The sequence below is a fragment of the Lontra canadensis genome, unplaced genomic scaffold (assembly GCF_010015895.1).
Source record: "Lontra canadensis isolate GAN:19392208 unplaced genomic scaffold, GSC_riverotter_1.0 scaffold148, whole genome shotgun sequence".
NCBI classification, from domain to species: Eukaryota; Metazoa; Chordata; class Mammalia; order Carnivora; family Mustelidae; genus Lontra; species Lontra canadensis.
Genome location: NW_022631142.1, coordinates 3,004,976 through 3,031,443, shown reverse-complemented (window position 1 = coordinate 3,031,443; position 26,468 = coordinate 3,004,976). Strand labels below are relative to the sequence as shown.

Here is a 26,468-nt window from a genome sequence, read left to right as displayed (position 1 = left end):
ATCCCCATTATAATATAGGACAGAAAGAAACATGAATTTTTTAAAAAGATTATTTATTGGGGCACCTCGGTGGCTTCGTTGGTTAAGTGTCTGCCTTTAGCTTGGGCCGTGGTCCCAGGGTCCCGGGATTGAGACCCATGTCGGGCTCACTGCTCAACTGGGTTTCTGCTTCTCCCTCTCCCTCTGACCCTTCCCCCTGCTAGTGCTCTTATTTGCATTCTCTCTCTCAAATGAAAAAAATAATATTTAAGAAAATTTATTTGAGAGAGCTTGTGTGGGTGTGGGTGGAGGAAGGGCAAAGGGAGAGGGAGAATCTCCAGCACAGTCTCCATTCCACTGAGCGCAGATCCTGACTAAGGGCTCGATCCCATGACCCTGAGATCATAACCTGAGCTGAAATCAAGAGTCAGACGCTTAACTGACTGAGCCACCCAGATACCCCAAGAAATGTGTTTTTTTAGAAATCCAACATAAGTAGTATCTGTTTAATCAGTCAATTGCATTTAGCTTCAAGGAAAAAAAACTTACATTTGTGTATTGTAGGACTACATTGTAATATAGTCTATAGAATTTAAATATCCAATAAAGAGCTCAAGTAAGTCACTGTATCAGAAGACAGAAACATAAAAATGTTACATTTTTCTTACAGAAACTGTTTGTTTAACTAGTCCTCTATTCCCTGCTCCCATTAACCAGCCTTAATATGGCTTTATTGAGATGCTAGCATTTATGTAACAAAGTCACTAACACAGAATAAAGAAGCGGTGCAGGGACAGTGAGTGTCCCCAGGCAAGTGCGTGATGTCGGACCGCTGTTTACACTGATACCCGGAATCCGTGCAGCAGACTCTGCCCGGCGGCACCGAAGCGATAGAATGCTTCTAGGAAAACAGAGGTGGACATCCCTGTGGCCTGGACGAAAGCAAAGCCTTCTTACCTAGGACCCTGGAAGCCCAAGCAATAAAAGCAAAAAGTGGATGAATGGGACTTCATCAAGATTGAAAACTTCTGCACTTCAAAGGGACACCTTCCAGAAGGTAAAAACACAGACCAGAGTGGAGAGAGTTCTGTTTGCAAATCACATACCTGATGTGGGACTCGAATCCAGAACACTCCGAGAACTCTTAAAACTCAGTCACGAGAAAACAACCCAGTTTAAAGAATGGGCCAAGGATGGGAACAGACATTGCTCCAAAGACGTCCCAGTGGCCCGTAAGCACACAAAAGGATGCCCCACTTCGTTGTCAGGGAGATGCGAGTGGAAACCACAGTGAGCTTAGCCCTGTGCGCCCACAAGGCCGGGGACACCTTAGAGCCCTCCTCCTCTGGCAGGAACCGAAGAGGATGAGGCCGCTGTGGAGAACCGTCTGGCAGGTCCTCGAGAGGCCACACAGAATCATCACGTGACCCGGCGCTTCCACTCTGGGGTTGGTCTCTACTCACGAGAACCATGATGTGTGTCCACGTAGTGACGGTACGCAAGTGTTGAGAGCAGCGGTACTTGTGATAGCTACAAAGTGGGGACACCCTCTGTGTCTGGTGACTGAAGGGACTGATGAAATGCAGCCTCGCCGTCTGGTGGAACGTGATTTGGCCAGAGGAGTGAGGCACTAATTCACGCCCCAACACGAGTGAACCTTGAAGACATGCTGAGTGGAGGAAGCCGACCACAAAAGCTCACGCAGGATTTCATTTATACAAAACGTCCAGAACAGGCAAATCCATAGAGACGGGAAACGAGGTAATGATTGTCTGGGGCTGGGGGTTGGAGGGGGGCTGAGGAGGGACTGCTGATGGGTACAGGACTTCTTCATGGGGTGACGGAAAGGTTCTAAAACAGATTTGGCGGTGGTTGTACATCTGGCGGTGGTTGTACATCTCTGAATGTATGAGAAACCTCTGAATTGTGGGCTTGAAATGGGCCAATTGGATGGGATGTGAATTCTATCTCAGTAAGGCTGTTAAAAAGAATACAGGAGAGGCACGCCCGGGTGGCTCAGTGGGTTAAGCATCTGATTTGGTCTCGGCTCAGGTCTCAATCTCAGGGTTATGAGTTCAAGCCCCATGTTGGACTCTATGCTGGGCGTGGAGCCTATTTAAAAAAAAAATACTAATACACAAAAAAGCCACAATGATCTAAAACTTCATAAAATTATCATGCTTGGAGCTGTTTTGTCTAATGGAGTTGTGACCTAAGCTGACTTCCTAAACCCTTGTCTTCCTCTCATTTGGATCAAGAAGTGTGAAGTTTGTTGCCACATGTCAGAAATGTGGCCCCAGGAAGCCTCCAGGGTGGCGGGAGGCGAGGAGGCCGAGACTCTGGTGGCTGTGAGTGGGCAGATGGCCTCCGGCGCTCCCTCCCAGTCTGGGCACACTGGTCTCTGCCCCGGCACTCCCTGCTGCCACCTGCCTCTTGTACTCACCCAGGACCCCTGCCTAGAATGGTTTCCATGCCCTGTCTCTGCCTGGCCAAATCCTGTCCCTCAGTTATTTTGGCCCCCTGCCACCTCCATGCAGCATGTTCTGATTTCTCTGCCCTCTCCGCAGTGCCTCTTCCAGAAGCTTTGGCCCTGCCTTGTCTGCAGCTCCCTTTGGAACTCAGCACGTCTGTCCCGTGGGGTGGTTGTGTGTCTGTAGCTGTGGGCTCCTCGTCCAGGCTGAGGCCCAGCCATGACTCGGCTCTGTGTCCCTAGCCCCCAGCACGGGGCCAGATGCCACATGGTCCATCCTTGTCCACCCTGACGGCTGGTGTGCCTCACGGGGCCTTGGCTGTCCAGACAAAGCTCAGTCCTCCCTTCGTGACCATGTGATGTGACCTCCAGCCTTTGGTCTGGTCTGCGAGCCCCGCACAGGCCTGAGGCCCAGGTTGGAGCTGACTCCGCCTCTGCCCTGTGACCCGCCTGCGCCACCACTTCGGCGTGGGGACGTCATCAGTGGCCTCCCTCTGTACTGTCCCCTGCCTGGCTCCTCCCCTCCTCAGTTGCTCAGTAGACCTCATCTCCTCACCACCCCCATGGAACTCTTTCACTTCTGAGGAAGCACTCAGAGGCTTGTGGAACAGCCGCCTGTGTCCTGTCCCAGCGCCTCCCATCTCTGAGGGGGCACAGGGACCTCTGGCAGAGCATTTCCTACTCTCTCTGTGCTTTAGTTTCCTTATCTGTAAAATGGGGAGAAGAAGCATTAGTACTTTCAGCCCCTGGCTGGGCACAGGCAGTCTTCCGTTTGTGCGTGTGTATCTGTGTGTCTGTATGAGGTTCTCACTGGTGAGCCACACACTCCACCCCAGGGACATAGAGAGCCCAAGTAAGTCCATGCCATTTGGTTAGAGAGTTGTCCCAGTATGACATGGTGTGGCCTCAGCCCAGTGTCTTTCCCTGCCTGGATTTGGTTCCTCACCTCTGCCCGCACAGCTCTGGGGGCCAAGGAAAGGGCCCCGTTCCAGCCTCCTAGCCCATGTCAGACACCTCCGTGTGCCTGACAGAGGGGCTCTGGCAGAGTAGAAGCTCCCTGAGGGCACTGCTGTTCTGCAGCTGGGTGTGGGAGCCTGCAAGAGAGCTGCAAAGGGCCTGGGGCCCACTCAGCCACCACACCCTGTGCTTCTCCCCCAGTTCCCGATGGGTCCAGGCTCGGACGGCCCGATGGGAGGCATGGGCGGCATGGAGCCACACCACATGAATGGATCGTTAGGTAAGCAGGCACTGGCCCCATGGCCACGCTCTACCCTGCCCAGCCCTGTGCCAGCGTCCATCTTCGGCTCAGCCGGGCCTGGTCCCCCACACTGGCCTTGGCTGGGCTCGTAGGAAGATGCCCGGAGCTCCAGCCAGGACAGGAGACTGTCTGAGAGTAGTGTGGGATCTGGGGGTGGTCTGGAGGCCTCTCTGTGGAAGAGCAAACAGGAAACTGAATCCGAGCTTTCCTTCCTTCCAGGGTCAGGTGACATAGACGGACTTCCAAAAGTGAGTGTGTGTTCTATTTCCTCGCTGACAGCATCCACCCTGCCCCAGCCTCAAGGCCCCAGAAAGCTTGTCTCCCCATCAGGTGGGCTGGTTGCTGGGGTGCTGGGGCTTACCTCCTCTCTCCTCTCTCCTCTCTCCAGAATTCTCCCAACAACATAAGTGGCATTAGCAATCCTCCAGGCACCCCTCGAGACGATGGCGAGCTAGGAGGGAACTTCCTCCACTCCTTCCAGAATGACAATGTAAGTGCTGTGTTCCCCCCCACCACCCCGACTCCCATTTTGCCCCTGGATTCTTCCACTCACCCCTGCGGGCAGGGATCGTTCCTTTAACAAGTTCTGGAATGCACTGTCCAACACCAGCCTGGCTGGCTGGTTTCCTAAGAGCCGCGCCACTGGCTTTCTCCTTAGTCATTTTTCTCTACAAAGTGCAGAGCCCCCCTGCCCCCCAACCCCCGCTGCATGGCCCCAGCCACTGCCACCGTGACCACTGGCAGGTCCTTCTGGAGGCATCAACAGTGCCTACAACACTGAGAAAGCTGATGTGTCTGGAATAGCCCCAGGTTGAGACAAGTCGTGGGCTCTGGCGCTCTGGGCAGCATGGTCTCTGGGGTCCACTTCTGTCTGACCTGGGGAAGAAGGTTCGTGCAACCAGACACTTCTGGGGGTCTCCATGCAGAGGGGCCAGCTGCTCCTTACAACTCATTTGAAGAAACAGCGTCCTGCTCCAGCAGCTTTTGAGAACCCCAGACCACCACCCCCACCGGCAGAGCCCTGGGCGCCCCCTGTGTGGGAAGGGCAGTATCTGCTGCTTCCTCAGCTGGATAAAGGGGGAACTTGAGAAAGGAGGGGGCGGGGGGGACCCTTGGAGCTCCCACTGTGGCGTGGGCACAGGCTAGTGCCTGAGTGGGCAGTGGGCCCCACACCCCCAGATGGGCCCTCTCCAGTTCCCAAGGCTCCCACACACTGGCCTCACAACCCTGTCTGCTTCTCCCCTTCCAGTATTCTCCAAGCATGACGATGAGCGTGTGATCCCCTCCTCTTCTCCGAGACGCTGAGAGAGCCGGCATTGCAGGCGGGAAGATGCCAGAAATTATGCAAGAAGAAGTGAGGTGTCATTACCCAGGAGCTGGGGGAGGGGCATCTCCCTGCTCCCCCTCAGCCCCCACTCTCCTCCTCCAGTCCCCCAACCTGTCCCAATTTTAGTTTCATGCAATAAAAAGGCCGAACTTTTTATTCCATAAAACATGAAGGACAAAAATCAAAATTATATTTCAAGTCAATGACCAGAAAAATCCCACCTCTTGCCCATTCCCAAAAGGACCTTTTATGTACGTGACACTTTTTTGTTGTTTTTGTTTGTTTGTTTGGGGTTTTACCGTTACTGGGATTTTTTAATTTGTTTTCAAGGGGGGTTTTTTGGGGGAAAAATTTTTAAAAATGGAAGCTTCTAGCAAGCCCCCCCCCCCCCCCCCACCCCCGTCAACCTCTTTGCTTTCTTCTTTAAAAAAAAAAAAAAAAAAAGGACAAAAAAAAAAAAAAAACAACCACGCCCTGCTGTATGTCTGTACCCAAGCCCTTCCACCAGGAAAGCTAGTCTAGGTGTGAGGTCTCACGCTGTCTTTGTAGCCATCTAAAAATAATGATAATAATAATAAACTGGGCAGTTTACAATCGGTGGTTTCTTTCAAAAGGCCTTTTTTGGAAAGAGAAAAGAAAGTCACCCTTCTCCACTTGGGGTTTTTGGTTCATGGGGATGGGCAAGGGAGGGTCAGGAACCTGTTTGGGTTTTGCTTGGTTTCTCCCTGCCAAGGTGGCACTGGCAGTTGCACACCTGGGACCCCAGAACCGCCTCCCCCAATTCCACCCCATTACGTGGCCCGAAGGGCCTGACCACCTGACCGCTTTCAGGACTCCGCGGCGGCGGAGACACGCTGTGACCCGGTGGCATGCACTGTGTTCCCAGGACCGCTTCCTCCTCTCTCCTGGACCTTCCCCTGCCTGGCCTCTGTGCCGCTCCGGCCCCTTCCTCGGCCCCCACCCCAGTCTTCCCAGCGAGAATCCTGCCAGCTGGGTGGTGGCCTGGACAGAGCGCAGTGGGGGAGGCCGCCCCCAACAGGATGGCTATGACCTGGGACATGGCAACTGTGACCCCTGCGTTCTTGTCCCGTGGCCCTGGCTCGCATCATCCTCGTCGTGTGTGTGTGTGGGCACTGTAGGGCTGGAGTTTGGGTTTTCTTTTGTTTTTTCCTCTTGATTCTTGCTTCTTTTTCAAAGATGGGAAATTGACCAGAATTGCTCTGTATACTCTTGGAACTGGATGGAAAGACTTTGGAATAGCTGTGGGGGCGGGGGACAACAACCAAACAGACATGCTGTTTCCGGTCCTGTTTTTATTTTCAAAAACCGACAAATGCGACAGTGGAGCCTGTCCCCTCTCAGGAGGGGTGACTCATGGCCTCCCTCACCTCACCGCTCCCATCGAAACCTCCCGTGTCTCGCCCTAAAGACACCTGAATTCTTTGTACATTTACAGCCCCTCCTCCCCGCGCCCCTGTAGCTGCTGTCTGTTCTCCCTCCCTCCCTGATCCATGTATATCATACTATGTGAGATACCATCTGCCTGAAAAAAGACCTTGTGCGGATTATTGGGAACATTGTAGCTGTTTCTGTGTTTTTTCTTACCTTGTAGTCTGGTTCTGAATTAAGAGAGGAAAAAAAAGTAATTATGATACATTGTAGTTTGTGTACGATATATGTTGATAACGTTTTATTAAAGGGACATCTTTTTTCCGCAGCCCTTCCTGACATGTTTGGGGGGGTGTGGGGGATGTGGGTCGGAGTTTATCATTCTGACTACAGAACGCAAGATGGCCAGTTGCCCGCGGGTTTTTTTGGCTGGTGCATAACAAGACCTTGTTTTGTGTTCAAGGTGTTTATGCTCTTCCTGGGCATGTTAATCTGCAGTTGCTATGTGGGGTCGCAGTGGCCTTTGGGGAAGGGGGGTTGGGAGGGGAGACTGCAGTCTCCCATCAGATATGTGGGGACGCTCTAAAATCTGGCTTCAGCTTTGGGTCTCAGACACACACCGGTGTGCCAGACGCTGTTTTTCAGGGCATAGAACAGGTGTGGGCTGCCTTGTTCCACAGAGAGTCCGTGCAGGCCACTGGGGTCCCAAAGGCTGCAGCCACAGTGCCTTTCCCACTCAGGTGGACGCTTCTCCGTGTAGAGGCTGGGGACCCACCCCCCCAGGACATTGATTTTCGTTTTCAGTTTGGTCTTGTTTTCACCTCCAAGGCAAGGGGGAGCTATTGGAGGACTTTCAGAGTAGCCTTTGGCATTCTGGAAGGCAGCTGGGTGGGGCTGGCAGACATGGGGAGCCCCAGTCCCAGCCTCCATCCACACATGGAGAGCTGGGGTGAGGTAAGCAGTGGGGTGTGTGGGTTTAGACATTGAGAAGGTAGAACTTTCTGTGCCCCCAGGACCTTGCTCCAGGCCAGATATGGGCTCGGTACACCTTTACAAGGTCTGACCCTGCCAGACGCTATTCTGGCCACTACTACTACCTGTGGCCATGGACAAGTTAGTTCCTACCTGTGTCCTATTTCCTCATCTGTAAAGCTTCCTCCCGGGGCATTGTGAGTTTGAGCTGGTGTGTTTGAGCAGTTTAGAACAGCGCCTTGCATCTGTCACTAACAGCAGTGCTGGCGGTTAGGGCCCCTGGAAGCCCTCTCTGAGCCGGGGGCGGGGGGGTGTCCAGAAGGGGGTGACAGGAAGAGCCCGGAGGACCTGGAAGCTCGCATCTTGCCCTTCCCTCCTCTTGAACAAGGCTTCTGGGCTCATCCCCCACATAGACCTCTCTGAATGACCAGGCAGACGGCACTCAGCCTGACCCACATTCACAGCTCTGAAGGGTTTGGCTCCCTGAGCACACGGCCTCTGCCATGTGGGCCCCGTGCCGCCGCCAGTGCTCTCCAGGCAGGCGGGAGCCATGGTGCGGGGTGCTGAGCTGGAAGGGGATCCTGCCTCTAGCCTCACCGGCTTCCCCACCTCTGCTTGCAGGATGAGAATACCAAGTGCCCCCCAGCAACCCCCTGAGGCCAGGTGTTGGGGACATCTGAGTGTTCGTTGTGCCCAGAATCACCCAGCAGGTACTGTTACTCAAGGAGGAACTGGATGTTTGTTGGGTAGTCAGGCCTGCAATACTGTCTCCTCTGTGGTGATGCCTGCTGTGCCACCTACTGTGGGCAGGTGCTCAGGCAGGGGAAAGGCAGCCTTCACGGCTTCCCTGGACTCAGAGGAGACCCACTGCTCTGTCAGCATCTGCCAGCAAACTGGGAGCCCCTGGAGAAGAGACCAGGGCTCCTTCTGTAGCTCTGGCTCCAGCTCCGGCTCCCAGCACGAGGTTGGGCAGAGCGCACAGCAGGTTTTTAGACTGGGCTGACTGCTGGACTGCCCCGGAGATCTGCAGCGGGAAACCTTAGGGCTCAGGCCCCAATCCTGATCCGGTCTTCGGTTCTGTCGCGGCCCGGCTGGGGAGGGGACCCACGGCCTGTGGGCTGGAGGGGGCAGGGCTGTGCTGCTGCCCACAGGAGGGACCCTGGATGCAGATGGTGAGGCTGAGGCTGCAGGCTCTTGGGATTTGGGGGAAGCAGACACCTCTCTGTGGAAAAGGCAGCTGTCATCACATGTGAGACTCCCAGCTCTTCACACCACAACACCTGCTCTCTGAGCCTCAGTCTCCCCATCTGTAGGGGGACAATAAAACCCGGCAGTCCTGTTTGCCTCGCCTCATAGGTCAGCTGCGCCGGACCCAGAGCTCTGCTCTGAGATTCACAGGGGACACACCAAGGCCAGCCACAAGGGCTGTCCTCACTCAAGGTGGGCTGTGGCCCAGGCCCACCCTGCAGCACCGGCCCTTCCCAGGGCAGTCCTCAAACCACAAGGTCATCTGCTGGCGGCAAACTGCCGTGGCCGGCTGACTCACAGCCTCGCTCCCACAGGCTCCAGGGGTTTCAGCCAGCCCAGCTCGGCTTTAAGCCGCCACCACCATCCCACCCAAGCCTAAAAGGTAAGTTGCAAAGTGGCTAGAGGATGAGCCTGGGAGCCAGACACACAGGGGCAGAGCTCCACTTGGACATTTACCGGCTCTAGTGGCTCGAGCTGCCCCTGGATCTCCCCTGAGAGCCCCTCCAGCAGGGCCAGCCTCCCTGCTTCCCTCCAGGACTTGCCCTCCTCCCCGCTGCACCTTGGGCTCTCTCGCTGTGAGGAACAGTGCGTGTCTGATGACTTGTGGCAGGCCAGCGGTGTCTGCAGAAAGGCTCTGCTCCTCACCTCTGCTCCAGGGCACCCACAGAACTGGGAACTGGTCGAGCGAGACCTCAGGTGCAAACCCATAGAGCTCGGGTTCTCTGCCCAGCACGCCCTATCACTCCCCACAGGGGCTTGTCCTCGAGACCTTCCCCAAAATCACCACATCTCCAAGTGTTTACCTAGGAAACAGACCTGTACCACCCAGTGTGTGACCTAGGTGGCCTTCTACTATCTGAGGTCCCTTACCTCAAGGGCCCAGAACGGTGCCCAGCACACAGGCATTCAAGCGCTTCCCTGAATATGGAAACGACACGGGAGGATGAGACGGGGTGCTGGACCCAGGGCAGGGGTGCAGGACCCAGGGCAGGACTCGGAGGTGGTGTGCACAGAGAGGCCAGCCGAACCAGGGATGTACTTGGTCTATTTAACCGGATGCTAGGGAGAAATCTACAACAAATGTTCTAGTCAGAGTTTCTGCAGCCCTGATGAAATGTGCCCACAGTTTGGAGAGTCCCTTGAGAACCCAGGGAGCCCCAGAGAGCACCTATCCTGTGGCGGCCACTCCGTCTTCACAACACGGGAGGTCATTATCCTCAAGTGTCAAATGAACAAGGTGAAACTCAAAGAGACGAAGATTCTTATCTGAAGTCATTGTAAGTCAGAGCCGGCTGTGGGCAGAGCCTGGCTTACCAGGGGCAGGTCAGGCTTCAGGGCCCACACCCACGCAGAGGCTGGCTCACGGTGGGGCTCACATACAGCTACGGGCACCCCCCTCCCACAGCTCCCCCACACAGGCACAGGCTCCGGGGCAGCGGAAGGGCTCTCTGTCGGCAACCAGACCACAGGCCGGGTGAGCACGGAGGCTCCGGGCCACCCAGCACTGCTCTGGATACAGCATCTTGTGCGGAAGGGGCCGGGGGGCTCGAGACCCCAGAGTGGTCCTGGGTTCACACAGCACCGTGCAAGTACAGAGCTAAAAACTTCCTGAATGTCTCAGGCTGGAAACCAGTCGGCCCAACAGGTTCCTGGAAAGAACACAGCCCATTAGGATCCTGCTATGAGGTTTAATGGCAGCAGTGAAAACAAAGGTGGATTTTATGTAAATCCTAAAATGTCTGGATAATGGTCTTCTCCTCTCATGGAGCAAAGAGGGGCACCAGAGAGCCGGCAGTGAAGAGATACCCGAGAGGCTGGGCTGGAGGACATGAAGCTCTCCTAGCGCTGTTGACACTGCCCCCCTCCCTAACCCCTCCCCTAAACCACTGTGAACCAATGGTCTGCTGCCCCCTTTTCATGCCCAGGGACAATAATCCCTCACTCATTCACACGCATCTATCAGGCCCCTTCTCTCTGGACCAGGCCTGTGCCCCGTGCCAGAAACCCGACAGTGGCTTGAATCTGGCTCTGCCCTCAAGGAGCTTACAGCCAGATCTCCGAACAGTGACGATAAAAGCTGACGGGCCTCACAGCAGACATGGGGAAAAGATGCTCAGAAAGCAGAGGGGACTCATGGCTTCCCTGAGTATGAACGAGTCTAACAGGGCAAGAAGCATGGGCCGGAGGGAAAAAGAAAAGGCAGGCGGCCTCTGAGAAACGAGCCTCTGTGCCAGCACAGGTAGGAAGCAGAAGGGCAAGGCTGGAGCCCAGGGCCTGTGCCGGGGGCCCAGGGCTGGGGGGCGGGAGCCATCTGACCAGCCAGGATGTGTCTGCCACTAAGTCAGTGTTCTGGAAGGGAGAACCCAGAGACACACAGGGGAGGAAGAGAGCAGGGTAAGAGCAGAGAGTACAGAGGCAGCTGGTGTGGCTGCAGGTGACATGCAATGGTGTCTGGGGCCAAAGAAGAGGGCCCCACCCAGGGAGGTACTTCTGGGGCAGAAACGGCACCGGCAGACGCTGGAGAGCTAAGCCGGCCACTGCCGCGCTGATTCCATTCGAAAGCCCAACACCAGCTCCAGGCAGCACACCAGCTCAGGTCCGTGTGGCCCAGGACACAGCTAGCCGCAGACCCAGCAGCCCCCAAGGTCCCCTTGTCCCATCAGGGTGCTTATTGCTGCCTGTCCTCGCATTATGAATCAGAACGGTCACTGTGCGCTGCACAGAAAGCAGGCCAGGACTCTGTCAGTGGAGCACCAGCGACAGTGACAAGGCCCCAGAAAGAATCCCATGTCCGCGGGAAGAAATGAATGAAGGCCTCGTCCACGGGCCCCACCTCTGAGAAGCTTGGAGCTCCATTTGATGGAGGAGAAAAATCTGGAAACCGTGGGACTGTGCTGTGATGGGGGAACACGGGGTTTACGGGGACCCACCTGAGGGACTGCAGTGGGGCTAGCAGTGGGATGGGGTGGGGGCGGGGAGGTCCTTATGCTAGATCTGGAAGGACAAGGAGAGGATGGCCTGACAAAAGAGAAATGGAGGGCAGGGGGAGAAGGGAGACACCTCTCACAAAAAAGCAGCAGCACCCCTGAGGGGCCCGGGCCAGCAGCAGCAGGGCATATGGGGGCACCGTGAGGGAGCTAGCCATGCTTGGGGCACAGGGAAGCAGGAGGGGCACGGAGGGCCAGGCAGGGTCCAGGACAGGAGAAGCGCTCCTGGAGAGATCCTGGGTGGGACAACCCTAAAGCCAGAGTCCCCCGCTGCGAGCATCCCTTCAGCTCCACCCCTGGATCACTCTGGGGACACGGAGTCACGGTCCTGGTCCCATCACCAGGCTGGAGATGGCAGGACTTACCACAACCACCTTCTTTTTGATCACTGGGCGACACCAAAAATGCTGATAGAGGAGCTGGTCTGAGTCCACCCAGACCAGATTCTTGACGCCCTCGTCGGAGGCCAGCTGCGTGGTGTTCAACTGCAGCACGAGGAACTGGAAAACACGTCCGTCGGTGCCCACGCTCTGCACAACCACCGGCTGCTCCAAAACCTTAGGGTCATTCTGAGAGCGAAACAGGACAAGGAAGTCAAACCAAACACAGCGGGGCGTAAAGAACAGCACCGAACCAGCAGCTTCCACAGCCAGTGCCCGCTCCCGACTAAGGCTCTGACCGCGGGGCAGCGGCCAGGGTGAGGCCATCCTTCCCTCCTCTGGCCCGGCTCTGCCTGAAATGGCGCCTCCCAGTTGCTAAGCACACAGAAGCAGTAATTCCTGCTGCGGGGGGTGGGGTGGGTGAGGACTGGGCCAGTGGCAGAGTACAGGAAGGTGACGGGAGCTTAATGATGGAAATCCCTCAAACCCTTGGTGTTATCTGATGGCGACAACAGTGACACTGGTTCCACAAATGGGTCAGTGAATATAAAAGCTTACTCCATTCCCACTCTACTTGCCAGATGAGCAAACAGTCTCAGCAAGGCTAGGGACTGGCCCGATGTCCCACAGTGGCCCGGCCAGCGCCATGCCTACTCGGTTCCCACAGCGCCTTGCTCCCAAGGGCCTGGCACCCCGGAAAGCCCAGCCCTGGGCTTCATGCCCCCAGTGCAGCTCCGAAAGGTGTCGGGCTGCCGGGCTATCTGCACCAGCGTGTCGGCGGGGCAGGCTTTCACCTGACAGCCTGTGTGCTGGTGCCCTCCTTCAAGGAGCGCCACTCGGTCCGGACCCCCGCAGCAACCAGCTCCCGCACACCTCGCACACGCCGGGTGGGTCACCGGCTTTACAGCCCGGTAAGCTCACAGATCCAGCAGTCTGTCCCCACTTCACAGATGGGGAAACTGAGCGTCGGAGAGGTGCTATCATTTGTGCAAGGCTGCCCACGGGACATGAGCCGGAATCAGACCCCACGCCAGGAAATCACTGAAACCCCTCCCATCGTGGCCGAGCCCTGGCAGTCCCACACCATGGGACAGGAGTACCTCCTTTCACTCCCAGGAGTGTCCCAGGGTGGATGAGATATGACACGCTCACCCCCCCACCCCCCGAGGCTTCGCAACGGTGCAGCTGGGTGAGGGCCAGCTGCTGGACAGAGAGCCAGCAGGCAGGCCCTGAGAAGCAGAGCATCCTTGATCCAAAAACACTGCCTACGTCCACCCCTCCAGAGCAGAATGGGACATTAGGAACACCTAATGTCAGATGGCAGTGTGGGCCTCACCGGGACTGCTGGCCTTAGAAATACCTGTTCTTAGCTGCACGAGAAATAAATAAAAAGAAAAGTACCTCTAAGTGTTAGCTGAGATTCTGTATTGACTCTTATCTCCCTCTACAGATCAATAAAACTGCAGGTAGTACATAAATTTCTCAGCAATTTTACCTTTTACATGGAGGCTCTTCCTGTAATTGCTCAACTTCACATCCCCAGGAATAATTCGCACCTGGAGGGGGTGGGGGAGGTCTCCCCTCCTACCCAACCGGGTGGCAATTAGCGGCAGCGTCGCTAGCCATGCTCTGCTGGCAACAGCTAGCACAGGAGAGGCGAGGAGCCTGCATAGCAGGTCCCTGGCGTGCCACCCCGCCCGCTCTGCTCCCCTGTCCGGGAGGTGGGAGGCAGCTCATCTTTTGAAGCTAGAGGGATCAGGGCCGCAGTGCTTGCTTCCCCACGCAACAGCTGTGGGATCTTGGGCAAGTCACCTAACCTTCCAGAGCCTTCCTAAGTACATAGTCAAAGAACAGATAACCTTCAAGGACTGAAGAGACACAAGAAGGTCACATAAAGATGTAACAGCTGCCAATCTCTTAGCTGTGTGGCACTGGGAAAGGCACTTGGCCTCCTTGAGCCTCAAGTTTCCTCAGCTATGAGGCCAGGAGCATCTGCCACAGAGGGTTGCTACAGGCAGTGGTTCTCAAACCTCAGACCTGTGGTTCTCAAGCCCGAGCTAAAGCCAGCACCACCCGCAGGGCTCCGGGCAACACCCGTTACTTGGGCGCCACCCCGGAGTTCCTGATGCGGTAGAATCTGTACCTCCACCAAGTTCCCAGATGACACCAATGCCACTAATCCAGGCCCACGCTTTGAGGAACACGGATATAAAGAACCCTGGACTGTAGCAAATACCCAATATAGGCAAGGTCCATTCCACACCCTGTTGCGTTTTCCCAACCACACCCCTCCAACCCCACTAGTTCCTAGACCTAGCTCTTAGCACTCCCCCAACACAACCCCGCCCCCCACCGCCCCGGGACCCAGTGTCCCAGGCCTGCTCAGGGAATCCCATACTGCCATTCCCTACTCCCTCCCTCGAGGCCGTTGCTCCCTGGCCAGGCTTTCCCCCATTTTAGGGACAGCTCTGTGGGACAACTACTCAGCCCACATTCTAAACAATCCAGGTCCTTAAGACCTCCTCCCAGAATCAAGGGGCTATCACCAAGTGGTGTCTTGGTCCCCAAGCCTGTCCCCATTTGGCACACAGGTCTGTATCATCTCTGTTTCACCTCCTCCTGCCCGTGGAGGATCGTGCCCCCGTTCTGCTCTCAGAGAACCACAGGGGGGTACTAGAGCACAAATAACAAAAGCCCGAGGAACTGGGCACACCCAGTTCTGCCCTCTTCACCACTCACTGCTGTGTAATGCTGACAAGCTGCTTGGCCTGCCGGTGGTTCAGGGGCATAACTGGAAAATGGGGATGACAAAGAAACCTTGTGGGCTATTCTGATGAATACACGATGTCTCTTACGTAAAAGACAGGCAGGCACACAGGAGGCCCCCAGATGCCAGTTTATCTCCACAGGGTGCCTGTCCCTGGAAGTCCTCAGTCAAGCAAGGGATCTCCCTGCACCTCCCTTCTTCCTTTAAGCAGTGTAAGGCAGGAGGCCAACACCACGTCAAGTAGCTCGGTGGTCTTCTCCGCATACATACCCCATAGAGGCGCCGGGCCTGGAGCAGGGCGTTGCCGAAGGCAAACAGGATCATCTTGGCCCGCAGCTGATCTGGTTGAAAGCGGTGTGGCCGTAAACTGGCTGTCTCCAGGAAATACAGGGTGTGGGGATAGGGGTAAGGATAACCCTCCTGGAACCCTGCAAGGTACATAATCATGTGGAGGAACAGAAATTAGTATCAGCCTGTCCCAGAGCCTTTGGAAAGCCACCTCGCCCTGGCTCAGTGCCAGGCACCAGAGACTCTGTAAAGGCAGATGTCATCATTATAGCTCCAGAGGTGGCAAACCAGTCTGCCAGCCACACCGCCCCCCAGCCCCCGCCTGTTTTAACAGTTTCTAGCGGAGCATAGCCATGCCCACTCACGGACACAATGCCTATGGAGTAGCTGTCGGAGACCCTGTGTGGCCTGCACAACCTGAAATATTTACTATTTTGGCTCCTCACTGAAAATGTTGCCAACCTGTGCCAGGTTGACTCCTGTGTGCTAGCTCTAACTCTACCCCTTTCTCGCTCATTCAAGCACACAGGGGACAGCAACTGCTAGTAGAAGGAAACCTGGACGCTATGCTAATTATTTTTTCAAAAGCCAATCATTAGCAACATCCCATACTTTATTATTCGCGATAAAGGCCTCGCCTCATGCCTCCCAAGTGCTCTGCAAACGCTGGCACTGAGGATCAAAGCCGAGCCCTTGTTCTTCCCAGCCACAACCCTGCCAGGCCACCACGCGCGTCCCCTGTGGCCAAGAGTAAACCCTTGGCAGGCTGGCAGCTTCCAGAATGAGCAACCCAGATTAGTGGGAGTGGGTGACAAGGAGGAAGAAGCTGGGAAAACATGGGCTCTGAAAAATCCCAGAAGCAAGCACTACTTAGAGACGCCCACCCTTGGGCCTCCATCCTTGCTTCAGCTGCTCAGCACTCCCTGTGCGCCCAGCCTGAGACAGGTGCCAGGGTCAGACAAGGGCCAGGAGCAGAGGCCGAGCGCGGCCTGCCCCTGCCTTTGAGGGGCTCCGTCCTGGGTTGGGGAGGGGGTCCACACAGAGGGACATGTGAAGATCTGAGCGGGGTGAGCTGGGGCTGGGGGGAAGGACAGAGGAAAGGCCCCTGATGACAGATGAACTACTGAGGGGAAGAAAAAAAGAGGTGGACAGCCACACACCCCAGGCAGAGGGAAGAGGACACACTAGAGCCTGTGGTGACAAAGAGCACAATGTGTTATGTGTAGCTGGACTACGGCGGAGGGCAGGGCGGGGGGCAGCAGGGGACTCCCCAAGTTGAGGCTGAAGAGAGGGACCAAGACCTGAGGCCCTCATGTTGTAAGCTGAGGACTTCCACCTATACCTGGCAGGCCCTGGGGAGGTGGGGACGGAGGACTGAAGGGAAGGGACAGAATGTGGGTGTCAGAAGGGTGCTTCTGGAACCAGGAACCTGATGGACCGAGAGAAAACAGCCCAGGTCAGGCTGGCCAGCTAGCTGGGAGGTTGTGGCAACGGGCTGGGCCTCCTGGAAGCTGTCACCGTGGAAATGAGTTTAGAAGGAAGGCGCTACAACTCCTAGGGACGGACTGGAGGGCGTCAGCCGTGGGCCTGCCTAGCCTGATGCTCTGGCTTCTGTCACCACAGCCAGGGGAGGTGGTGGGGCCTTATTCGATGGAGTTTTGATGAATACCCCCATTCAAGGCCTGGGGGGGTTCATCAGTCCTAGCAGGAGTTTGGGCAGGGTTTATGGGTACACAGGAAGAGGGGTGTCTTTCAAGGGACCTGTGAATAAAGGAAACACTTTGCACCTGGCCAGAAGCCCCACAGCCACCCATTATAGTTCTGACGTAACAGTTACCTCTCAGGGGTCAAAAGCAAAGTGGGGATACACTGCTATGTGGCTCTCAGAAGAAAATGTGCATGAGGTGCGGAGCACAGACTCAATATTTAATATACTCCTTCCCTTCAGAAAAAACATGTCCCTCATCTCCACGCTGTGTGGAGACACAAGGCTGTGACACTTACCTGTGTTGTCTTCCACATCATAAACATTGGATTCCTGAAGATCAATAGTGGGAGATATGGGATAGAAGGTCTCAAGAACATGATTCTTAGTAGCTTCAACCTCCTCTCTGGAGGCGATGGTGGGCAGCGGATCCTTGGCGTTCAGTCGAGCTCCACTGGAACCACGGATCTGAAGGAGGAAAGACTCTACAAGGGGAGAAAGACGATTAGTCTACCCTGATCCAAAGCCTTACCTCTCAGCTCAGCCAAGCCTAGAGCCTTCATCCTACCATGCTTCTCAAGTCTTAACTGCTTTCCCAGCTGATCAGCCTAATGGCAGAAAACAAATCTTTGGTCAAGATGTTGAGAAGGGGACCAACCAGAGCACTCTTCTTCCTGTGTTCCCTTGCCAATGACTCTGAGGCCACCTGACAGTCTGGATTCGGGGCTGCCCCACACAGATCTTCCCAAGCACCTGCTCTATGCTGGGGACCCAGAAATGAGAGCTACCCTCTGCTCTCAAGAAGCTTCCTAGTTGGTAAGTGTATATGTAAGTACAAACCATACTCAGAGACAGCAGAGAGGAAAAACTGACCTCCTCTGGGAGGCCTGGGAACCTTCCTGAAAGTGGTATGCCTTTGAACTGGTTTCCAAAGGATGGATAAGAGCAGAGTTTCTCAACTTGGGCCCTACTCTCATTTTGGACTAGCTAACTCTTTGATGAGATAAACTGTCCTGTGCACCGTGGAGGTCTGCCAGCACGCCCGGCCCCCACCCACCAGATGCCAGTAGAACTCCCCCCGTTCGAGTCATGATAATCAGAAACGTCTCCAGACCCTGCCAAATCTCCCTTAGGGCGCAAAATGCCCTTGGTTGGTTAACAGTCACCCAGGCAAGAAAAGGGAAAGAAAAACATTTTAGTTCAGGAGGAACATGTGCGAAGGCACACAAGTGTGCTGCCCCACGGCAGAGTTTAGGGAGACAAACCAGGTGACGACCAGAATGTGGTAGGGAAGGAGGGAGGGGGTGAAGGGGGAAGAGACTAGAGGCTAAGAAGAAAGGCTATTAAACTCAACAACCAACAGTGAGGGAATATCAGGCCAGTCAGAAAGCCTCACCTAAGACAGATCGGCGTCCTGGCTACACAGACATCAGTTTATGAGGAAACACACACCTGACATACCAGCAAAGCTGCCACTGTGAGCGTGTGCGCATGCCCCTACCCGAGGTCTCCACAGGAGGCCACATGACACCTGGCAAGACGTGCCTGAAAGGCTCCCTGAGAACGGCCTCCTGAAGATTCTCCATGGAGCCAAATCTTCCTCTGGAGGTGCTCTGGACAGTCAAATCACAGCACCATGGTAACAGGTCAGGGGTGATGACCTTCTACATCTAACAGCTGGTTCGGTCCACAGCACCGCCACCTAATTAGCACGTGGTCTCCCTCAATGCGTGTGTAAAACAGGGATACCACGTCTGTGGATGGATGAACTCTGAGCCGCTTGGTAAAACACATCACGCCCACACCTCAGGAATAGTTTCCTAAAATATTTCCTGTTTCCTCACATATCATCTGCAAGGAAGATAAATGTGCCTGGACCTCTCCTAACCTTGGGTTTCAGATTCTCCCCACAGACCACTCTAGTGTGGTTTCCAATTCAATTCCCTCCACATCCCTCCTCCAGTGACAGCTCCAAATGGGGCAGTTTAATTAGAGGTAATAGCTGATGACGGGCCAACAAGTACTCCTCTATTAATGAGGTTCACTAATTTCCTTAGTGGTGCCATTACCTCTGCACAGCTGACTCCTTGCCAGGAAGTCCATACTCAAAAGGGGCAAGCTGGAGAAACCTGACCAAGCAGATGCCCTGAAAATCCCCAATCATTCCACAGCCGGTTTCCCTGCGCCAGGATTCCGCTAGTCGGAACGCTGGTGTGCCTGGAACATCCCTGCCGGAAACCCCTGGGGTGGTCATCACCCACCTGACCCTCGGTCGGCACTGCTCACGTGCCAGGAACTGTTAGACACCATGCACAAAAACAAGTGAGACACGGTCCCTGATGTCAGTTCACTTTAGTGGGAGGACAGAGGAGAGATTAGAGAATTCCAATATGGTACAACATTGCTCTGGTAATGAGAGGCACAATGGGCACCAGGAGCACAGAAGCGAACTAGCTGATTTCTGCACTCACGTAGGAACGGGGCTGGAGCCGAGCCTCACAGAATTTAGCCAAACGAGGGAAGTAGAAAAAAGCATTCCAGACAGAACATACAGCACAGTGCAAAAGGTATAAAAGCTTGATGCCAAAAAGCTGCAAGCGGCTGAAGTGTACACTTGGCCTGGGGGTGTGCTGGGGGTGGGGCGGTAAGAAGGAGAGAGGACCAGAAAGCCCAGCCAGCAGCCAGATCAGTGCATCAGATCATAAATGGCTGGAGTTTCTGGGAGGCAGTGGAGGGTCTGAAACAGGGGAGGGAAGTGAACTTTAGAAAGATCTCTCTAGCAGCTATGTGGAAAATGGATTTGGAAAAGGAGAAAAGCACGAATGGGGTAATAAGGCTCTGACCATCGAGTACAAGCAGAGACTTCCTGCGCTCTATTACCTCTTATCTTCAACATTTAGGCCCTCACGGGCACTCAACAGATACTAGATACGGCAGAATTGAGTCATGGGAAGAAGTGAGGAAAAACAAAAAAGACTGAGGACACCCGGGGCTCAGTGGGTTAAGCACCCTATTCTTGACTTCAGCTCAGGTCATGATGTCAGGATTGTGAGATTAAACCCCACATCGGGCACCGTGCTAGGCATGGAGCCTGCTTAAGATTCTCTCTCTCTCTCTCTCTCCCATCTTTCCCTTGAAAAAGAAAAAAAAGAACTGGTCTGCGGCTCAGGACAGGAGGATGTGTCTGATCCTACAAAAGTGGTCTGTGAAAGTTGGAAATGAGCACAGGCAAGGACACGGTGGTGGTGAGCAGGTAGTGGGGTTAAGAGTAGAAAGATAAAAAACAGACCAAGATGACCAACCTCGATTCCAGGTGGTGGATAACCTGTAGTTTCTGGCATAGATCCGCCTGGCCAGAGAGGGATGCTTGAGAATCTGAGATCTACACAGTTGTAACAGACTGTCCACAATGACTGGGCTGGGAGGAAAGAAGAGACATTTGGAGATTTAAAGCACAAAGCTGACTCTAAAATCCATCAACTAGAAACCTTACTGAGTTGGGGGAAACTTACCAGTAGGCCTCTCTCTTGGGGGTGTCTTCAGTGGAGTGCCAGAGACGGGCGTGAGAGATCACATTCAAAAGGCGTTCATCTTGGTTCTCTATGCAGTTCTTTGGATCAGCGACGAGGCTAAGCACTCTCTCAGGAAGTCCTTCTATTAACTTGGTCTTGGTAAGCCAGAGGGCCTGCTTTACACCTTTGGGGTAACCAATCACAAAAACAAAACAAACAAACAAAAAAAGAAGACAAGTAAGTATAAGTTGCTTAGGTCTGCCAGTAGCATCTTGGGGAGAGGTCTACCCTAAGAGAGACAGGATTTGTACTGTGACATCTGAGGAGTCAGAACTAAAACAAGAGTGGAAGCCAGGACAGCCGATTCCAACTCGATGGCAGGCGTGACTGTCTTCCTGCCGATGGTCAAGCTGACTGAGGTAGTGAGAGCCTGCACAGGAGCGATCCAAACAGCAGTGGAGATGGCTGGGATCGTAAGGCTGAATCTTGTGGGAAACAGTCCATCTGTTGCCTGCAAGATTCAGACAGACTCCAGACTCGAGGACTAGATCAGTATGCCAGCATTTCAAATCCTCCATCCCTTTATAACCAACATCCAAGTCCCTGATGGGAAAAGCCCATGGTCGGGGCACCTGGGTGGCTCAGTGGGTTAAGCCTCTGCCTTCGGCTCAGGTCGTGATCTCAGGGTCCTGGGATCGAGCCCCGCATTGGGCTCTCTGCTCAGTGGGGAGCCTGCTTCCCCCTCTCTGTCTCTGCCTGCCTCTCTGCTACTTGTGATCTTTCTGTCAAATAAATAAATAAATAAATCTTTAAAAGGAAAAAAGGAAAAGCCCATGTCTACCAAATAGATCCCATGTATTAGGTGTGGGCTGAGGATGAAGCCCATGCTGCTATATCAAGGGAAAACAGCTTCTGGAAATAATGGAATAACTTACTAATCATGAATAACTTCACGGCCCTGAGTTTGGGAGCACTGAAACAGATAATCTTTCACATCTCACCTAACCCTGAGCTTCTACAATGAGCTATCTTTAAGCAGATTTTTCTATGTAGAAGCCCTATGAAATGCACTGCTGTGATTTTTCGGAAGGATCACGCATTCTATTTATTACACAGGATCCTCCCTGGCCTCGGTACTGGAAGGTCAGGCTTCTCCTGGGATAGTACAGTTTTGTCTTACAGATATGGTGAACTGCATAACTGAAAATGTTCCTCTCTATACCAGGGGTCAACAAACTTTTCCCTCAAGGGCCAGACAGTAAATATTTTCAGCTTCTGAGCCATACATTCTGTTACAACTGCTCATCTCTGCCTCTGTGACAATGGAAGCAGCCAGGTGCTACAAGTAAACAAGTGAGTGTGGCTGTGTTCTAATAAAACTATTTACAGAAACAGGCAAGTGGCCGGGTCAGCTGACACTGCTCTGCACCCTTAACAGGCCGAGAGCTAAGTTTGGGGCTCCCCTTTAGCAAGCGGAACCTCACAGAATGGATTTTTTGTATTCAACTCACTGTTTTGTTTCTCCTTCTTGTAGATTCCCTGACGTGTATGTTTTTAATTTAATTTGGCTGTGCTGTAAAGTTTCTGTAAGATGCCTGAAATACTTTTCAGGAAAAGGATGGGATATAAATAAACAAAAATAGATTTGATTCAGACTGCTTCGTTTTCAGACAGTAAGGAATGACAGCTATTGTCAGTGGGATGGGCTGTGATGCCAAGCAGAAGTCCCTTGCTCCCCCTTCCCCAGATCTGGCTTCCCTGAGGGAAGAACTGGCCCAGCGTTACGGACCTAAGCTCTGCATCAAATCCACATCCCAGCCCCCTACCCTCAGAATAAAGTTAATACTGTATTCTTGTCCATGGCTGTAGTCACGAATTGACAGCAGGCTGGTGACGGCTTTGGTTAGCAGGCTACTCTAGCCAGCACGTATCTTCATTTGTAAAGCTATGCCTGAGATTAAACCGAGCCTAGGATACTCTGTGGGGGAGACACTCTCAAGCAATCTCCTTTGTGCTAATAAATGAAATGCTATGAAGGCAATGAGACTTTTCACTTTGAGGCTTATAGGACATGGTAAATACAATCACTTAGAAATAGAACTTCTGGATTTTATGGTGCAGCAGAAAAAGCCCTAGATCAGAGTCAGATAACCTGAATTTTAGTTCTGGCACTGCCGTTGTTCTTTAAAGTTGACAGTGGATTAAAATATTGAGATTTCATGGTTCCCTAGGATATGAATAATACGTAATCATTAGAGCTGCCATTTACTGAGCACCACCATCTACCCTGTGCCAGGAACTTTATCTACAGATCAGGTGGGGTTTTATGGAATGGAGGATGAAATTCAGAGACTAAAGAATTTGTTTCAAGTCACATACCCTGTAAGTGATGATGGAGAGGAGAATCTGAGTCTGTCTATTCTAAAGCCTAGTAATGTTACAAGGGTCACACAAGGGTGGCGCACCTGGATGGCTCAATCCTTAGCATGGACTCTTAATCTCAGAGTCATGGATTCTAGCCCCATGCTGGGTGTGGAGCCTACTTAAATTAAACAAAATGGGGGGTGGTGGTGCCAAGTCTTGTGAGGTCCATTACAATAACCGGGTAGGGCAATGGGAATGTTTAGATGCTGGAAATTCAGCCTTCAGGAATGGGTTTGAGTGGCTTAAGAGGCTGGCCAGTTAAGTTTTTTTCAAATCTAGGATTTATTCTTTGGTTTAGTCCCCAAATCCTGCCAGGTCTCTTTCTTTCCTAATTACTCCTTGGAAAATACTGCTCCCACTGACCTTGACCATTTTGTGTTTCCAGAACCTGCCCCATCCCCACAGTGATTTGGGGACTAAGGAAGAAGAGGTTAGAAGAATAAAGAAAGGGACTCTCAATAAAAAGCTCACCCACCCCCATGGACTCTGGAAAATAATTCTGGTCCTGCTCTTAGACCGGTTTCGTTCAGCTCAGTCATTATGACCTGTTCTTAGTAAAAGGGGGGCAGAAATAGGCTTGATGGCTCTTGGATCCAGAACCCTTCCTTGAAAACATCTCAGCTCTGACCTCTGACAGAGGACATTGACCTAGGACACAAGACAGGTAGCCCTGGGTTCACTATTTACCCACGGCACCTGTGTGGGCACCTCTGTCACATTCACCAATCCTGCCAAAAGAGGCCATAGACCAGATTAAGCATGCTTTCTGCTGTCTCTTTCAACTATAAACTCCCTCCAACGAATCATTCAATGTACAGTTTTATCTCCAGGGTATTAAGAGCTGGAAGGGTCAATGTTGATCATCTAATCAAAACCACTGAGTTCACAGAAAATGGAGGCTCCGGAAATTTCAGCCACTTGTCCCAAATCACACAGGGACAGACCAGAAACCAGGTCTTTTCACTTCGCCATTCAACCTAACACTAACAGAAGCACACTTCTCATCCTACTTAAACCTGAAACCCTCAGAAGATGTCATCACCACCCCTCGCAGCCGAAGAAACCGAGACCCACAAAGTTGCAAGGCCACGGAGAGTTGGGGTCAGTGCTGGGCGGAGGAAGGAGATCCCCTCCCACCCGTCCTAGGGCCTCACCCTCGAGGAGGCGGCAACGCTGGTGGAAGACGTAGCAGGCCTGATCCTTGTACAACGGCTGCTCGTGAACCGGGATTGGGCGGCGGAACTTTGGGTGCGTCCAACCGGGGTCCCAGGGCGGGAAGACCGGCCTCGCCAGCCCGGGCATGAAGTGCATCTTCCCCGCGTACGTGATGGGCTCCAGTCCCGGGATCTCGTACACCCTGTCCAGGGGACGAGCCTCGGGCTTCCGCGTAGAGCGCACGCCCCACTCGTACGCCCCGCGTCTCGGAGCCCCGCAGTCCCCAAGGCCGAGCCGCCCAGGGCGAACCAGTGCCCGCCTCGCGGGCCCCGATACCAACGCCATACCAACTTGATCCCCCTCAAGACCTCCACCTGGACGCCGCCATGTTCCTGCACGCAAGGCCTGCTGGAACCGAAAGGGGCTGGGCGCCGAGGCTCGTATTTTGAGTGGCAGCCACTTCAACCAATCATATTCAGTACATTCTTACCTTGCCCCACCCCTCCAGCTGTTTTCACTTTCTCATAGGTGAGACCCTCCTCCCGCCTCCCGGAGTAGGGGGGGCAGCACCTGGAGGAACGCGTCTCGAGGGGAGGCGCAGGTGTGTAGGTGAGTGGTCTTGTTGGAGGCTGCAATAGGACCAGTGTTAGAATACCAGTATTTCAAACCCGAATTTAGGGAAACCTTGACCGCTTACGGGCAGCTGAAGCTTGGGCAGGGCACTTCCCTCCGAGCCCCAGTGTCCCTCATTGTAAAAATGGGTTAGAAATGCGTAAGTTAGCGTGCCTGCACAGCTCCCGGCCCGAAGTGGGTGCACTGAAGTTTCTTGACTCACCACTCACTTCCCACGCTGCGGAACCTCGACCGCTGCCCCTCCAGGAGTCCGAGAGTGGCCTTGGCCACCACACCAGCTCTGCATCCGACTGCGCGCCCCTTCCCCGGCGGGATCTAGTTTCCTCCCCTTTCCTTTGGGTTTCCCTGTCTGCCTTCTAGAAACAAGGCCTGAGCTATGGAGGTGTTCTTTGCTCTTTGTGCCCACCAACACCGGTTTATCAAATGATTGCAGTGTGTCAGGCGCAGTGGGGAGCGTCGGGTTTTCGTTGGTGAATAAAATAGCTATGGGATGTAGAGCGTATGGGCAGAAAGTAAGTAAAGTCAATAAATAAGCAATTGGAACACGCACACGTATTTCCTATTCCTTTCCTCCTTTTTAGCATTTAACACTAAATGTCGCGTTTTCCATTTTGATCTTGTCTAATGACTGTCTCTTCCACCAGAATGTAAACTCCATGAGTGCAGGGGGTTTTGCTTCCTCGCTGCTCTGTCCCTTGCACCTAGACGAGTGCCTAGCACTAGTAAATACATGCTAAATGAATCAATACATAATCGAACTAAATAGAGTGAGAGGAAGTGACCTTTAAGAAGGCCTGAAGGGTGAGGAGAATCATCCCACCAGGGACAACAGGATGTGTCAAGAACTGGCTTAAAGTAGTGCGTCTTAGACTGAAGAAAGAGGTGAGGCTAGGAGGAGGCAGGAATCAGGTCTTTAAAGTTCATGACAGACTTGGCCAACTTCTCTGCCAATTTCCAAAATACCAAAGGAAGTAGGGTAGTTAAGACACAGAGAAGGTAAGTTTAAGGCAAATACTAATCGGAATAACCCTCACGCTGTCTTGCAGTTTACAATGAATAAATAGAGCTTTCCCTTCTCTCACTTTATCTTGCAAAAACTTCAGGAGTAAAAAAAGCATAAAGAGGGCTCCAGACTTCATTTGCTCACCATACACACCTGGTCCATAGCACAAGATAAAAACGGGTTGCATTACTAAGATATCATGCTAGGCTGCAAGCTCTCTAAAGGTAGAGAGCCTGTATCCTATTTACGTCTTGTGTCCCAGCATGTAGCACTGTGCCTGGCTCTCAGACCTTTTCTATAAACTGAATGAACATTCACCATTCACTGGAGCCTTCCATATGCCAGCCTTGTGCTTAGTGGTAGAAAGAATAAGACATCATCCTTGTCCTCAAGGGGGTTGCAGCCTGCTAAACCTTCCTGAAGTCATAGAGCTCATGAACAGTAGATCCAAGTTTTCTGAAACCAAACCCTTTCTTGTATAAGAGAAAGATATATTGCACACAGAGGGACTGCCCTTCTAAAATCAAGTGGTAAGAGGATTTGGACAAGTTCTGATCAGAAGGAGCCTGGGGACGAGGCAGGAAGATTGGATTCAAGCCAGAAGTCAACTGGGGAGCTGTTAAATGTTGCTAAACAGGAGACTGGTGTGATCAGAACTGGTGGCAGGTATGCTGATGGATGGTGTAGGGAGAGACTGGAAGCACATCCTCTGGGACCATGGGAAGCTCCAGTGTAAATGGACATGGGAAGCAGGATAAGTAGAAAAGGCCTTAAAGATTAGGAATCACGGGAAGTGTTTGGTAACCGAGAAACTGGACCTCCCTGTCTTAGGAGTTAGGTTGACCTTGGGTATGTTATTAACCACCCCCAGACCCCAGTTTTCCTATTTAAAAAATGACATCTCTAGTACCAGCCTCATTATAAGGATTAAATTAAATGCAGCAGTTTGGTGGGTGACTTACCTGAAGGAA

General features: G+C 53.3%; 2 protein-coding genes across 2 annotated transcripts in view; one reads left to right on the top strand and one right to left on the bottom strand.

Annotated features, from left to right (window-relative positions):
• SSBP3 (single stranded DNA binding protein 3) overlaps positions 1–5,222 on the top strand; it is a 46,738-nt gene extending 41,516 nt beyond the window's left edge. The window contains exons 11-14 of the mRNA XM_032844112.1: positions 3,608–3,686; positions 3,927–3,955; positions 4,096–4,197; positions 4,957–5,222. Of these exons, the coding sequence (XP_032700003.1) occupies positions 3,608–3,686; positions 3,927–3,955; positions 4,096–4,197; positions 4,957–4,986 (240 nt within the window). The 3' untranslated portion in view covers positions 4,987–5,222. The remainder of the gene's footprint in view (positions 1–3,607; positions 3,687–3,926; positions 3,956–4,095; positions 4,198–4,956) is intronic.
• Positions 5,223–9,668: 4,446 nt separating this feature from the next.
• MRPL37 (mitochondrial ribosomal protein L37) lies at positions 9,669–24,270 on the bottom strand. Its single transcript, XM_032844119.1, has 7 exons — positions 23,861–24,270; positions 20,283–20,466; positions 20,073–20,188; positions 17,070–17,255; positions 15,048–15,205; positions 11,996–12,199; positions 9,669–10,292 (listed from the first exon to the last, which is right to left on the bottom strand). The coding sequence occupies exons 1-7, from the start codon at positions 24,204–24,206 to the stop codon at positions 10,215–10,217; spliced, it is 1,272 nt and encodes a 423-aa protein (XP_032700010.1). The 5' UTR covers positions 24,207–24,270; the 3' UTR covers positions 9,669–10,214.
• Between the last annotated feature and the right edge of the window lie 2,198 nt (positions 24,271–26,468).